The sequence below is a fragment of the Pseudoliparis swirei genome, chromosome 17 (assembly GCF_029220125.1).
Source record: "Pseudoliparis swirei isolate HS2019 ecotype Mariana Trench chromosome 17, NWPU_hadal_v1, whole genome shotgun sequence".
In the NCBI taxonomy this organism is placed as follows: domain Eukaryota; kingdom Metazoa; phylum Chordata; class Actinopteri; order Perciformes; family Liparidae; genus Pseudoliparis; species Pseudoliparis swirei.
Genome location: NC_079404.1, coordinates 5,991,200 through 6,006,096, shown reverse-complemented (window position 1 = coordinate 6,006,096; position 14,897 = coordinate 5,991,200). Strand labels below are relative to the sequence as shown.

Below are 14,897 nucleotides of genomic sequence, written 5' to 3'. Positions count from 1 at the left end.
CGCATCATCTGAACTGGGTCAAGGGCCCCAGCCCGCGTTTGGATTCACTCTTTAAATCCTCAACAGTGAGATGTGTTGGACACACTTACCATCTGCTGTTTTATGTGAAGTCTTCTTCTGAAAAGTAGTGAGTAACTGTGGCTGTCAAATAAATGTAACGGAGTAAAGAGCACAATATTTTACAAAATGTTGAGTGAAGTATAAAATAACAGAAAATGCTAATACTCAAGAACCTCACATTGGTACTAAAGTACTTGAGTAAATGTAGTAGTGGTGTAGTTTCCACCACTGGCAAAGAGCAACATAATAATCTCATCTGTAGTGCTATCTATCTATCGATTCAGATTTTTGGTTTGACTATGCAAATCCCACTAAAATAATCTATAAATATGAAGTTTGAAAGTCCCAGCACCCCAACCCACATCATGTAATCCCCATTTCTTTGAAATAACAATTTCCTTAAATCCCCCAAATGGAATGCTTTCAATATGCTTTACACATGGCCTCAATTAATATAATATCATAGTGAAATGAATGTAGCTGTTACGGATGCGTGGTGTGGAGGACCCAAACGCAGCAGGAGTTTCACGAAAAACAGAGTTTATTCTCAGTACAGGAACACGGACAACACCACACGGGAACAACAACAAAAAGACGATCCGACACCAGACAAACAGAAGGACACAGATTAAATACACAGGGGAACGAGACACAGGTGGAAACAATGAGGAAAGAAACAGACAAGCACAGGGAGGGAAGAGCAGGGAAACAGGAAGCGAGACAGGGACTTCAACATAAAACAGGAAACACTCAAATCCTAACAGTAGCGATATGAAAACGATTCGCACATTTATTACGGTTAGTTAAAACCATAATACCATAAAATTCAAACAAAGGTTGGATTGTCCAAAAGCATAACTTTCAGTTTCCCTTTGTTCCCAGAGTGACATTGATAATCTCCAGAAGGAGGATACAGTATCCTCCTCCTGCTGTCCCGATGTCACGTGATACACTTCTGGTCCTGATGCTGCTGTTACGGGGACTCGGTATGGGGAGCGATTAATGCCACAAAGCAACGGGATGAAGGGAAGCGCAGGATTTGTCAGAAACCTTGTGAACTATAAAATAATCGGTTACAAAATGATGTCAACACCTTCAGAGACACAAAGCAAGATACATTATTCTCATCTCAAATTATAGGCACGCTGATTTAAACACATCTATACACATGTATATACATGTCACATGTGCAAAAAACACCTGAAGTTAAAATCCAAGTGGATCAGGTCACCACAAGGACACAACAATTAACCATGGAACCAAAAACTGTATATAGGAAGATTATGGAGTCATCGTGTCGTCACCGTTGAGTTGTAGACCGCTCTTTTGAAGCCTTTCGTCGTCTTGGATTACGGCTGTCGGCCAAGCTTTTGTTTTACAACCATTGAAGGGAAGTTACAATATTTAGGAATGCGGAGGAGTGACATAGAAACGCCTTATCCGTCTCTGGTAGCGACATCAACCTGTCAATCACAGTAAACCCACACCCCGGTTCGTATGGATGTGAATGAGTGTTGGTGGTGGTCGGAGGGGCCGTAGGCGCTGATTGGCTGCCACGCTTCCGTCAGTCTGCCCCAGGGCAGCTGTGGCTACTGATGTAGCTTACCACCACCGGGATGACTGTGTGTGTGACTACTGGACTCTGTAAAGCGACTTCGGGATGTCGGCATGCCTTGAGAAGCGCTATATAAAATAAATGATTATTATTATTATTATTAAAGAATCCTCTGCTTTATGGTAAAAAAGGATCGGAATTTACTAAATTGGCTTTACTCGGCACGGCGACAGTAAAACCCCACAGTATGACTGATTTAACTAGCTTAACCAACATTATCATTCAGCATCATAATCGTGGACTTGTGTAAAGTGAATGTCAGCTATTTGAATAGAGCCATTGCCAAGCTGTGCATATTAGTTACATTTTTGGGGGATAATGTAAATAGTCATTTAAAGCTATGGCTAAAAAAATACACATATTATTATGTTATGTTATCTGTTGCCAGGCCCATATATCATGTAAAGATATTTCTGGGAACCATCGAGAAAATGATTACAGAATCAGTCCATAATTCAGGGTGTGTAGCTTTAAGACCTCCGCCTGCCGCTCTGTGGCACTAATAACCTGTCATACTCGCGGGTCGTTGCTGAAGTGGAAATTCCCTTCTCTCTGCCATTTAAAACGCTGCGCTCTGAGGGCAATGTGAGCCCAGCGGCGCCGAACCAAACACACTACCAGTTTGCAGACACCATGATGTAGTTTTGTTTGTTTGTTTGTTTCGAAGTGCACAGACAAGGGAAACAGAAGAGAGCAGGGGGTGTTTGCATGTTTTTTAAAATGGGAAATCTGTTGGGAAGCTGGCGTTTCAAGGAGCCGAGCACCGTTGAGGAATGCGACTCGACGTGGGGGTCGGACTCCGAGAGCGAGGAGCCGGCGACTGAAGATGACAGCGGCATCTCCGACTCCAGCGGCCCGGCGGAGAGCGACCGGGCCGCCGGAATCCCCGAGGATGGGTCCCCGCAGGTACGCGGAGTTTTTTGTTTCTCTCCTTCTTCTAGCGAAGCATGTGATGGGGGAGTGAATGGGGCGGCGCGGCGGGAACGTGTGCCACCGCGCCGGCGGATATTATTGACGAGGCCGGGAGACAGGAGGGACAATCCGAGCGGCCCCGACCCCGCTGCTGTCCCGTCGAGGCTTTCCAAACGTCATCCAAAAAAACAAAAAACGTCGATTTTAAGCAACCTGTGCTGTGTGAGCATCACTTGCATTTCGTCCAGGCAGCAGCACTTCACTGCCACGTTCACCAAGACGCACGACAAGGGATGCGTGGCATGTGATGCTGTGACAAAACCACCACGGCTATAGAGACTACACGACATATTATGTTGTTGGTTATTTATTCAATATAGTTGCTTATTACAGATATTATTTTTCCGATTGAACTTGCACATTAATGCTGGTTTGTGAAGGAAATAAATGTTCTTACCTTGGGCAATACACTTTACCCTAAGGTGTATGAATGAATGTGTGTATGAACCATCAGTGTATGAATTGGTGAATGATGACAGGTTGTGAAGTGCAGGTCAATTTACACACTGCTCCTCAAATAGTTCTAACATTCAGCACGAATGTTAGAACTATTTGAGGAACTGTAATTCCTTGAATCAGCCTTTGTTTGTTACTGGTTGAATGAAGTCTGTCATTGATCTGTGAACGGTGTTTCTCAAAAGTTAGCATGCAGTTTGTAATGTGAACATCATGAATAGGCACAAAAAAGAGAGCCACAAATATGGCTCTCAAAATTATGATACACTATAATAATAATAATAATAATACATCAAATTTCTATAGCGCTTTTCATAATACTCAAAGATGCTTTCCAACACATAATTTAAAAATTCCTAAAAGCTATGCATTAAAAATTACAATAAAAACAAACGATAAAAGCAAATAAGAACGTTCAGAGCACACAATCACACATTAAAAGCAGTTTTGAACAGGTGGGTTTTGATTTGTGATTTAAACGATGAAAGTTCAGTGCAGTCACGGATGATTTTGGGGAGAGAGTTCCAGAGGGAGGGGGCAGAAATGGAGAAGGCTCTGTCACCCCACTACATAATATAGCTTGAATTATTGGGCGAAGATGTAAAACAATATAAGAGAACTGAGTTTTGGTGAAGTTAATAACATTATATTCATGATGAATATAGTGCTATATATCAGGGAGGGACATTGGAGAAGGAACTGAATGTCACAGATGGTTTGAAATTGTGGCTGGACGTGGCATGTATAGAAGAAGCAAAGGACAAAGTTCAAACTGTAAGACACCACGTAAATATCAGGCGGTAACCTCCGGTTCTGTTCAGTAAAGAAATCTGGAAGTGTCTTAAACTTGCATTCTCTCTAATGACCAGCAGGGGGCGACTCAACCGGTTGCAAAAATACGCCCGATTGTATAGAAATCTATGAAAAAATGACTTTTTGCTTGATTTATTCCGTCAGTAATTCAATTCAGTTTATTTTATGTGGCCCAATATTTTAAATTACAAATTTGCCTCAGAGAGCTTTACAATCTGTACACATACGACATCCCTGTCCCAGGACCTCACAAAAGAGGCCGGACCAATGAGGTCGGCCTTTGAGGCAGGAGGCTCAGAGAAGGAGGCAGGGCCATTGGGAAGGAGGCCAGGTCCAAGCCAGAGGCTGGATGCAGGAAGCCGGGTCAGGGACCCAGGACCAGCTTCAGACACGGCGAGGTCCAATGAACCCGACGCAAAAGTCACAAAGACTCCGGGGAGGAAGTGGAGTTAGTTGTGTGCAATGGAGAGATGTAAATTCATCATTCATTCATGGCAATGTAGTTTGATCAGACCACTTTTAAGTCGTTGGTTCAATCCAGATATCTCTTTTTGCACACAATTTTGTTTAATGGGAGACTGTTTTAAGAGGCTGGAAGAAAAGGAAGTCCCAGGAACTGAAAGAGCTGGGTTAGTGCAATGATGGAAACGGCCTCTCACAAATGTTTGCTCAGTGGAACGGGTGTGGACCAGGAGGAAGAGGGGGTTCCCCCGGGAACTGTTCTGGGATTACATCAAAATGCAACACGGGTCTAAATAGATTTTTCTCAGTGATGAGTTTTCTCTGTGAGTCACAATATATGGATGGCCATTTATTTGTTGCACTGGATTCATGTACGAGAGTCCAGCTCCATAATGTCGAGATTTAGCATGACCCAGATTTCATTTGAGTATCCGATCGAGATCCGTCAGCACCGATGTGAATTGTCCCGCTTTTGCCAGAAAGAAATGGATGATGACAGCCCTCGACCTCAAAAAGGCAACGGCGGTTCGTTCCGTTGAGCTCAATCGGTCGAGGAGCGCCACACACCGTCTGTTTCATATCTCTATTTGAGCTCAGGTTTCTTTCTTTCCATCTTTCTTACTTTTGTTTCCCAGCTGACAGAATCTCCAAAGTCCTTTCCAAAGATGAAGAGGAGTTTCTACGCTGCCAGGGACCTCTACAAATACCGTCATAGCTACCCGGTACACACACACACACACACACACAGATGTTGTCTGTGTCTTGCTGAAACCCAGTGTGATCTCTGTGCTCTGTGTGTTGGTAGAACTACAGAAAGTCCCGGCAACCCAACGAGTACCGCAACCTGCGCTTCTACCTGAACAAGATCCCTCTAGTACCTGATGGTGAGATCTCACACACACAAACACACACACACACACACACAAACACACACACAAGCAGACCTCCTGCCATCGCGGAGAGTTTTGTTTGTCTGAAGGTCATGAAGACCCCCATGAAAGTGGACTGATCCAATATTTAAACATGCTTTTACACACACACACACACACACACACACACACACACACACTGTGTGGCAGCTAATTAGCTCCTGTTTCTTCTCAGGCATCTACGTAGAGGAGATTCTGACGAAGTGGAGAGGCGACTATGACAAACTGGAGCACAATCACACCTACATTCAGTGGTGAGACATCTCATCTGTGTGTTCTCATTTCCTTTCTACCTTTTATGCGATGGCACAAACTCCAGGATTGTTTAATTGCATGGTATCATGAGACCTGTTTTAGTATTGCGATTGCATAGGAATTAGCAGACGTGTGTTTGTTTTAGTTTGGATACATACATTTTTTTTAAATTAGTTTTGTGTTAGTATTAGATATAATATTTAGTATTTGACAGACGACAGTGTGGACATGGGAGGAAGAGAGAGGTCGGCGATGAAATGCAACCAAACTCCACAGGCAGGAATCAAACCTGTGATATTGCAGTTATATGACATGCGCTCTAATTCTAATGGGAGGTCTAACCCGAGAACATTTATTTATTTATTTATAATAAGTGGTGTGTGAGACACGGTTTTGGAGTCTCAAGTTCGGCCTTTTGGCCCGTCGCCATCTCGTTCTGTTTCACCATCTTCCAAACAAAACCAAAAACCGAGTAAGAGACTTTACAGCGTCCAGAAATGTCTCTTCATTTGATGTCGGGTTTCTTCTTACTCTTTTTTGTCTCCTTGTGGCAGGCTGTTCCCGTTAAGAGAACAAGGGCTCAACTTCTACGCACATGAACTGACTCAGGACGAGATCAAAGTAAGACACGCAAGTACATGGAGACTTGAGTGTTGGCCACGGCTGAGCCAATTACAAACAGTTAACATGATGCTATGTGTCTAGTTTTTAAAGTTCATAATGATATGCCTCCTCCCCCACTTGGTGAATTTAATGATTTTATGATGAGGCCAATATTTGATTGTAACCTGTATTTTTATTGCTTTTTATGATGTTTCTGTGATAACCTTTTTCTCCATTTGTGAAGTCTTGTAATATCTGTTGGAAATAAAGAAGGGTGCATCCTTTGTTTAAAGCACACACGTCACTCACATGGAACACACAAGTTGTTTAAAAAACGACACAAAGAAAGGCTTTGGGAAATATTCAGTGTGTTTTTGTTCAGCTACAGCTTCTGAGATGAATTTAATCCATATTGATAACTAGAACGGGCACTCGGTAGAGCGCATACCTTCGCATATCACAGGATTGGGCATTGAATTATGAACATTTTGGCATTAGTTGCATGCCAATTGGATAAAAATTGACCGCACTATGGTAAAAAGAAGATTTTGACCTTTTCATGACGTTTGACCAGATCGATCCCAAAATCTAATCAAATGGTCCCCGGATGATAACCAATCATCCCACCAAATTTCATGCAATTTGGTAAAATACTTTTTGTGTTATGCGAGTAACACGCATACAAATAAATAAATAAATACACGGCGATCAAAACATAACCTTCCGCATTTTCAATGCGAAGGTAATGAGTGCCAATGTGTCTCTGAACCAATTCTGATGTGGTTCGGGTCCATCCGCGTGTTGCACCCACGATGCGTGTTTCACACCTAACAGAGAGGCGACCGTCCCACCTGTCGGCTGATCTCTGATCTGCCGTATTTGACCCCCGTCAGGAATTCCAAAGCACTCGGGAAGCCAAGCGGAGATTTCTGGCAGCCTATTCCCTCATGTTGGACTTCTACGGCATCAAACTGCTGGATAAGAGCGGGAATGTTACTCGGGCTCCCAACTGGCAGGAGCGCTTCCAACACCTCAATGAGTGAGCGCACACACACACACACACACACATTGTTGTTCCGTCAGCAGCCAAATGTGAAACAACACGTTTTCAGCCGGCAAACAGATGGTTAAAGAGCCATTCAAAGGGTTTCGTTCACATCCCGGAGCGATGGTTTCACAACCATTGCGTTTTCTTGCCAAATAACCAACCCGAATGTCACACTTCGGGGTGCGCACTTGAAACACAAGAGCGCTGCTGCTTGAAGCGAATCTAAACCATTATCCAAACCGTGGGGGAAAAGCACCAATGGTCCGCCGTAGAGCAGCTGCTCGGTACCATTGCTTTCCCCTCTCTTGCTTTTAATATCAGATTGAATATTCACGGCAGGCTGCCGTGTGGTTTCTAGATCGCCCTTTAGGCTCATCAAAAACTAAGTATTCATAATCATAAGGGAGCTGAATCGTCAAAGTTAATTGCAACACCGTGAGTCATGCAGTGTTCATTTTTCGTTTTGATTTACGGTTCAGTCTTTTGCCGAAATTTACTTTTTTCTGATTTAAGTCTGAAGATGGTTTAGTCTCATTTTCATAAGGGTAATATTAGTGTCATTTTCTTGACACAGTTAACCCTGTAAAGCCTGAACATGTTTCTACAAACAGTACTGCGAGGTTGTGACTTGACGCTGCCCCAGAAAGAAAGGGCAGGTCCCCCTGAATCATGTCATGTACAACATGTGACACGGACGCAAAGAATACGTTTAGAATTGGCAAAGAATTATAAAATTATGTCGAGGTGTTTCTTTGTATGTTGTGTGGTCTTCGAGGGTTGAAGAAGAAAATAAGTTATTTACATTTGAATCTTTTTGTAACACCCTGTTCCGTGTCTCCTATGTCTCCTCTGTGTCTTCTCTGTCTTAATTGTTTAATTCCCTGCACCTGCCCTCAGCCACTCTTGTCTCGTTAGTCTGATGTCGTACACCTGTTTCCCCCCCTATATATTGTGTCAGTCTTTCTGTTGTCTGCTGTCGGATTGTCGTCTCTAGTTCCGTGTCCTTTTCCCGTCGTCCTGTCCGTGTTCCTGGTTCCGCCTGTTGACCCTGCCTGCCCCGAACCTGGATTCTCTGCCTGGCCCGTTTGGACCTTGGTTTTTTTGTAAACTGTTTTGCCTCATTAAAGAGGGTTTTTTTGTTATTCATATTGCGTCCAGCCTGTCACTCTGCGCCTGAGCCTCACCCCGTCACAAGAACCTGACACTTTTAAGCAAACTGAAGTTAACTGACAGTTACGATGGTTACAGGTGCCGTTCACTTCGACCCACTTTGGCTGGAGGACTTTATTGTTTTTTTTAAAAAAAATTATAACTTTTTATATTGCATTTTCCACAAACAGATTATTCCTTGACATCGAGAGGAAAAAAAATAAATAATAGAAATCTACAACAAAATAAAATCAGCACACATCCAAATCCATCCACATACACACCCGCCAAACATTCCCACCCATCCCCCTCCCACATGTTCCCACTTTATTGTTTTAACGGTAGAAAATAGAAGAAGTGTGTGAATGCAGTTTGTCGATTGGTTAATTTCTCTGTCGTTCACATTTCGCATTTTCATGACCGATGCGACGTTCTCCTGCTTTGTTCTCTCAAGGTCCCAGCACAACTACCTGCGGATCACTCGCATCCTGAAGTCCCTGGGCGAGCTGGGCTACGAGGCCTTCAAGGCCCAGCTGGTCCATCTGTTCCTGGAGGAGTCGCTGCGCCACAACACGCTTCCCAACATGCAGCACAGCGCCCTGGAGTACTACGTCTACACCATCCGCCTGCCGGCCACTCGCCGGCGCCTCCTCCGCTACGCCCGCCAGCACTACAGGCCCGCCCACGCCTTCCTCTGGGGGCCGCAACCCAAAAAGCGAGGCGGTGGCGGTGGCGGTGCCGGGAGCAGCGGAATCCAGGCGCCCGCTCCGACACCGGAGCAACAGCGGAGGGGGGAGGAGAGCACCGGTATTGGCGGGATCGTTGTGTCTTGCACGGACCTGGCCCGAGGTTCTAGCCTGGCCGGACTGGAGGGAGCGCTAGAGGAGCGAGCACAGTGAGATCCATCCTCTGTAGGGGGGTCCGGTTTCAATTGATATTTGGTGCTGAAGGCAGAAAACAGAACGGGTGTTTCTAAAAGTAATAGCTTCAAATGTTAAGAAAAAAACCCCATTTGTTCACACAAGAACGTTGAGTTGTGAAGCTTCTGGACGCCCACTCGAAGTCAAGAAGGCAGTAATATTATAAAGTATTTGTAGAATCAATTCAGGTTAAGGGCTTATCGTTAACAACTATGACGTTTTGTCTACGCAGGTAAATCAGTTTGACTGGACTGAATATGGGGTGGAGGTCGGAGGTCATGTCGTCGGCCAAGCTTCACTGGCCTTGGACCGAATCCCCATCTAAATGCACAGAGACCCAGATGTGTGGTGCAAGGCGTTTCCTCATCTACGGCTGTGGTTACAAAACCACGTCGACGATCTTCCTTATTTGACATTTCGGTCTGGAACTGAGATGAAGTTAAACGCGGGGTCGCGATGCTGACGGCCATTTTAGAACCACGGGTCGCCGTTTGGCGCGATGGCCATGACGATGGCAAATAACAACACTTCGTAGTTCGTGGGAATTTGAATGTGAAATGTGAAGACGAAAGATCAGGGAGAACCCCGTCCCCAAATCCTGTGAAAAGAACTTAACCCTTGTGTTGCCTTCGGGTCAATTTGACCCGATTCAATGTTTCACCCTCCTGTTACCTTTATATTTACTAACATATTTTACCCTTGAGGTCAATATGACCCCAGCTATTAAAATCTCCAGAAAATTATTAGAATTAATATTGTTTTCCAAGTTTAAGTGTGAGGTACTTTATGTTTGTTTGTTGACTCCCGAAAGAACACCGACATTAAACATTGAATCGGGTCAAATTGACCCGAAGGAGACAGGAGGGTTACATATTGAATCGGGTCAAAATGACCCGAAGGCAACACAAGGGTTAAGGAACATCGAGAAGTGAGAAAGGCAATATATAATCTTTAAACTTCTTCTCGATGGACTTCTCACTTGGTTGTTGATAGCAGGCACAACTCAATATTTATCTGCTCTGCAACTTTACCGTCTACAAGAAACAGTTCTGAATACAGAGAGGACTTTAGTGACGTCATTACTCTGCTGTAAACTATGACCGGCACCACGTAGTTTTTTCGTAATCCTGCTGTCAAACAGACGAACAAGATAATAAGCGACCACGTGACAACACAAAATCATTCTCTGAAGCCAGACTTCAAATTCATTGAAGAGTTGGAGTTCCGTGCATCCGCTATGTCTCCCGAGCCTCAAGAAGAACAGCTGACCTCAGATCTGTAAAATAACTGCAGGCGTTTCGTCTTTAAAAAAAAAACCTGAAATCGACATTTTCTTCCAGCTTTGGCGTTGGATTGGTAAATGCTTCAGCACACGTAGTTCCAGATGGTTCTGTGTCCGGATTATAATCCGTTCACTTGTCCATTTTCCTCCATCTTGCGTTAATGCTGCGGCCAACAATAAAGTCGTTCATTGAGGCCAACAAGGCATGCTGGGACATGACAAGTGCTGCCAACACGAGTAATGAATTCCAACTGATGATTTCAGATTGAATGTTGAAAGCTTTTTTTTTTTTGACTGCAAGTTAATGGGATCAAAACTCGGTCACATGTTGCACTTTTTTGACAATCTGCGTCTTCCTGTTGGTTGAGAAACAGATCTGCGTTAAAAAACCATTAACATCATGAACATTCTCATATTGTCAGAATTTGGCAGTAATCATTTGTCCTTTTAAGGAGGCTACACATAGTAGGTGGAGATGCTGTTGACTGTGACTGGACGATACATCACGATGTTCTTTACCAAATACCCTGATGTCGATATTTCGATGGTACTGTAGAGTTGACTACTGCTTTTACAACATATTTACCCAAAGAGATATTTGATAAAGGATCATCAGTAATGCGGATGACTATGTAGGTAGAGGGCAAATAACAGAACAGCTCGAACAATGTGACAACTTTAGAAAATAATTTCACTTAAGTGCAATGCAGACTTTAAAAGTCAGATTATGAAGTCAGATTGGTAACATTTTAATATTGGTTTGTTTACGTGCCAAACATACGGAAGCTAATTAAGTGAAGAGAAAAACAGGTCAAAAAGAGAATCCCTTGTCTGTCTGATCTTAATTACTTTATTTCCCGTTAATGATTTAGCAGGTGGAACAAAAAAGTTTTTTTGTCAGGATAGAATTGAAAAAAATGTAATTTGATTTTGTTGCAGTAATAATCATTTTTTAAATACAGAAAAAGGTTCCTGGTCAAAAAAATACATTCAGCCCAAAAGAGTAATTTATTTGTCGCAGGTGGGAAAAAAAGAAGCAACAAAACCGTTTTATTCCACCCGTTTCAGTTTATTCAAGGAACTAAGATTATGCTCGCAAACCCTTTTTATCCACCTGTTCTTCAGATAAACACAGTAGGCAAAACTATTGACACCAGACTTAGAAATGAATCATCAATCGCCTCGAAGGCTTCTCGAAAAAAACCTGAACAATGATTTCCCCTAAAGCACGACCGAGCTGAACAAGTAGAACGCTGCAGGAACCCTCCGCTGAGCATTCTTTTGTTTAGCAGCTGCTCAAGCAAGTGAAGCAGATGTTCACGTATGAGAAGTTGTTCAGAACCACATCATCACCCTCATGGGATCAGAGGTTGACAGCGCCACCTTACTTGTGTGTCAGTTTTTTTAATAAAGGTGTGTATTGCTGTCCAATCAGCCAATAGCAACAGAAGCCGACACAGACTGGTCAAGGCCTCGTTTAAAAAAGACAGTAGTGATGCATGTGACGGGGATTCAAACACTCCTCCCTGACTTCCTGTCAGCTGTTCTTCCTGTTTATCAGCAACGCTCACACAGCCAAGTGTATCTGATATAATTGTAAAGATAACCTTTCAGGTAATAATATGGGCTCACGTATCTGATTTTTTAGTATACAGCATATATAGATGTACGAGGGTGTGTGTGTGTGTTTGTCTGATAATCTTAAGTGCCTTTTTTGTATTTGTTATGTATATCTTTATGGACTGTCTTTCCCAACTGATTTCCTGTACATCCTGTTATTTTGTACAGCATTTTGATATTTACATTATTGTTTGCATTATAGTCATATACAGTATGAGTATGATTAATGTACAGTAACTGCAGGAATAAACCCAATGAGAAGTTGGTGAAGAGGAGAAGGTTCATAATATATGATACTTGAAACTGTATCTGGTTTAGTGATGAAAATGTGATTGGTCACAATAACCAGACATTTGCCCTAAAATGTGAAATTTGCCACACTTAACTCAAATAAAAAAATGTGGATGTGGATAAAGAATGGTGTCTTCCGGAAGTGTTTGAAGAACTTGAGCACAGTGTGTCGCACTCGTTCATGTGCGGAGCTGTCCTGGAGGCGGGAGGAAGCTCATTGGTTGAGGTAGCCGTCCGTGGTCGGAGCCAAAGAGCCAAAGGCTGAGCGGATATCAACCATCTGGTTGAATAAGCTCACGGGAGAGAAGTAAACATGCTAAGGGGTTCACTTTCAAATACTTAATGTAGCTAAGATTATCAGCATGACCTCTGAAACGTCCCTGAACCTGACATCTGACTGGAGCTGGTGAGGAACAAACACAGGACAATGCTCTGCAATACATGAGCTCAACTTAAATGAACCTGACAATCTGAAGTGAGACACACTGAAGCTTTACTTGATTTACTAGTTCAAGACAAAGACGTGTTCTATCGATCCCTTCTTTGACAGCAAATGTGCTCTTTTTGTTGTTGTTGGCTTGATTGACACGCAACCTTTCTTCCACTTCAGTACAGTCTATTTCACTGCAGGTTCCTGAGTAGGCAAGGTGAGGGCAAATGAACAACAACAACAACAACAACAACGTGCTCCTTGAGTGCACCAAGTGATTTTACTCCTGAGACACTTTAACCGGATAAAGACAGAGTTACACAGTGAAGTCGCCTGCTGTGGTCTGTGGTCTCGGAGTGGAAGCCGATACCTCTCCTAGTAGTTTGCTGGCTTCATTTAACATTATTTGACGTGGAAAAAAACATTTGTACTAAAATTGGTGCAATGGAAAACTTGAAAATAAATAAAACATGGCTTCGCCGCCTCAATTAGCAATTTTGGATAATTGGCAAACCAACTTTTCAGTTTTGACCAAAACATGTTGCAAGGTCACAGTGACCTTTGACCACAACATTTAAACCAGCTCCTCCTTTAGTTATTAGACTATTCGGACAAATCTGCAATCTCTTCCAGGTTTTTTCCAAGATTCACGACGGATGGACGAAGCAGCTGGAAACACAACCACCAGCACGAAGCGCGAAGGCGTGAGAACCAACCGCTTCATTACGCATGTCATCAACAACTTGTTCATCACAGACATTGTGAAACGATTTCCATTAAAAAAGTCTCAGTTCCACTAAGTGTCCCCGTAAGACCCGACAGTAACTACATGCCAGTGTCAGGAGGGCTGCAAAAACACCTTTACAGCTGACTATTGCATTATTTCTTTACACAACAATGTATCGAAAATCTAGTATCGATACATAAGACAAAATAATAATAATCATGTTTTAAAGAGATTTAAATGTCCTATATTCCCTCAAATCCCTGTGTGTATGTGTGTCTGTGTGTGTGTGTGTATGTGTCTGTGAGCATGTGTGTGTGTCAGTCTGAGTGCGTGTATCTGTCTGTGTTTGTGTGTGTGTGTGTGTGTCCTCCGCACCTATACATCTCGTAGCACAACACACTGGATATTCCCCGTACAGTGACACAATAAGAATAGACAACAGTATGCACTTTGTTTTCATATGATGTTTATGGAAATGCAAAATACATTTTCTAATAACTTAGAACAGATCTTCTGAAGGAAGTAGTTGTGATACAATTTGCCCGGTTATCAATATAATTTGATACATATTACACTATCCAGGAGGTGGAGAGGCTCCATCTGCTCCAAATGCTGCCCTCCTGTTCTCTCCGGTTATGAAGAAAGTAAACCATGACAACGGTGGGTGGTGCAGGGGGCCTAGCGGAGCCGGCCCAGCTCTGCCTGTCTAGAAATCGTGAAATCTCAGCTACAGCAGTGACAGAAATGTAATTGAGAAAAATACCAAAAATCACCTGGCTTATGATAATTGTAATAATATGTATTATTTTGTGCATACCATGTAACCAAAATAACTTTTTTTGGTACGGTAGAATTACAAAAAATAAAAAGTGTCCCTCCCCCCACCCACTCTGGTTGGTCAGGGTCACGAAAAGAATATGCACAGTACATATAAATAAATTTATGTATCCCCATGATAAACAGATAAATACATACATGAACTAGAACGGGCACTCGGTAGAGCGCATACCTTCGCATATCACAAGATTGGGCATTGAATTATGAACATTTTGGCATTCGTTGCATGCCAATTGGATAAAAATTGACCGCGCTATGGTAAAAAGAAGATTTTGACCTTTTCATGACCTTGACCTTGACCCGATCGATCCCAAAATCTAATCAAATGGTTCCCGGAAAATAAACAATCATCCCACCAAATTTCATGCGATTCGGTTTAATACTCTTTGAGTTATGCGAGTAACACGCATACAAATAAATAAATACAC

General features: G+C 42.8%; 1 protein-coding gene across 1 annotated transcript; it reads left to right on the top strand.

The window, feature by feature from the left end:
• Positions 1–2,210: 2,210 nt before the first annotated feature.
• On the top strand, positions 2,211–12,602 carry ogfrl1 (opioid growth factor receptor-like 1). Its single transcript, XM_056436139.1, has 7 exons — positions 2,211–2,581; positions 5,014–5,100; positions 5,184–5,262; positions 5,483–5,561; positions 6,117–6,183; positions 7,059–7,204; positions 8,817–12,602. Exons 1-7 carry the CDS (start codon positions 2,384–2,386, stop codon positions 9,259–9,261), a joined length of 1,101 nt encoding a protein of 366 aa, XP_056292114.1. The 5' UTR covers positions 2,211–2,383; the 3' UTR covers positions 9,262–12,602.
• The last annotated feature ends 2,295 nt before the right edge of the window (positions 12,603–14,897 follow it).

Coding starts and splice junctions, on each gene's coding strand:
- ogfrl1 (XM_056436139.1), top strand. CDS start 2,384: ATGTTTTTTAAAATGGGAAATCTGTTGGGAAGCTGGCGTTTCAAGGAG. Junction 5,101..5,183: donor AATACCGTCATAGCTACCCG/GTACACACACAC, acceptor GTGTGTTGGTAG/AACTACAGAAAGTCCCGGCA. Junction 7,205..8,816: donor CGCTTCCAACACCTCAATGA/GTGAGCGCACAC, acceptor TGTTCTCTCAAG/GTCCCAGCACAACTACCTGC.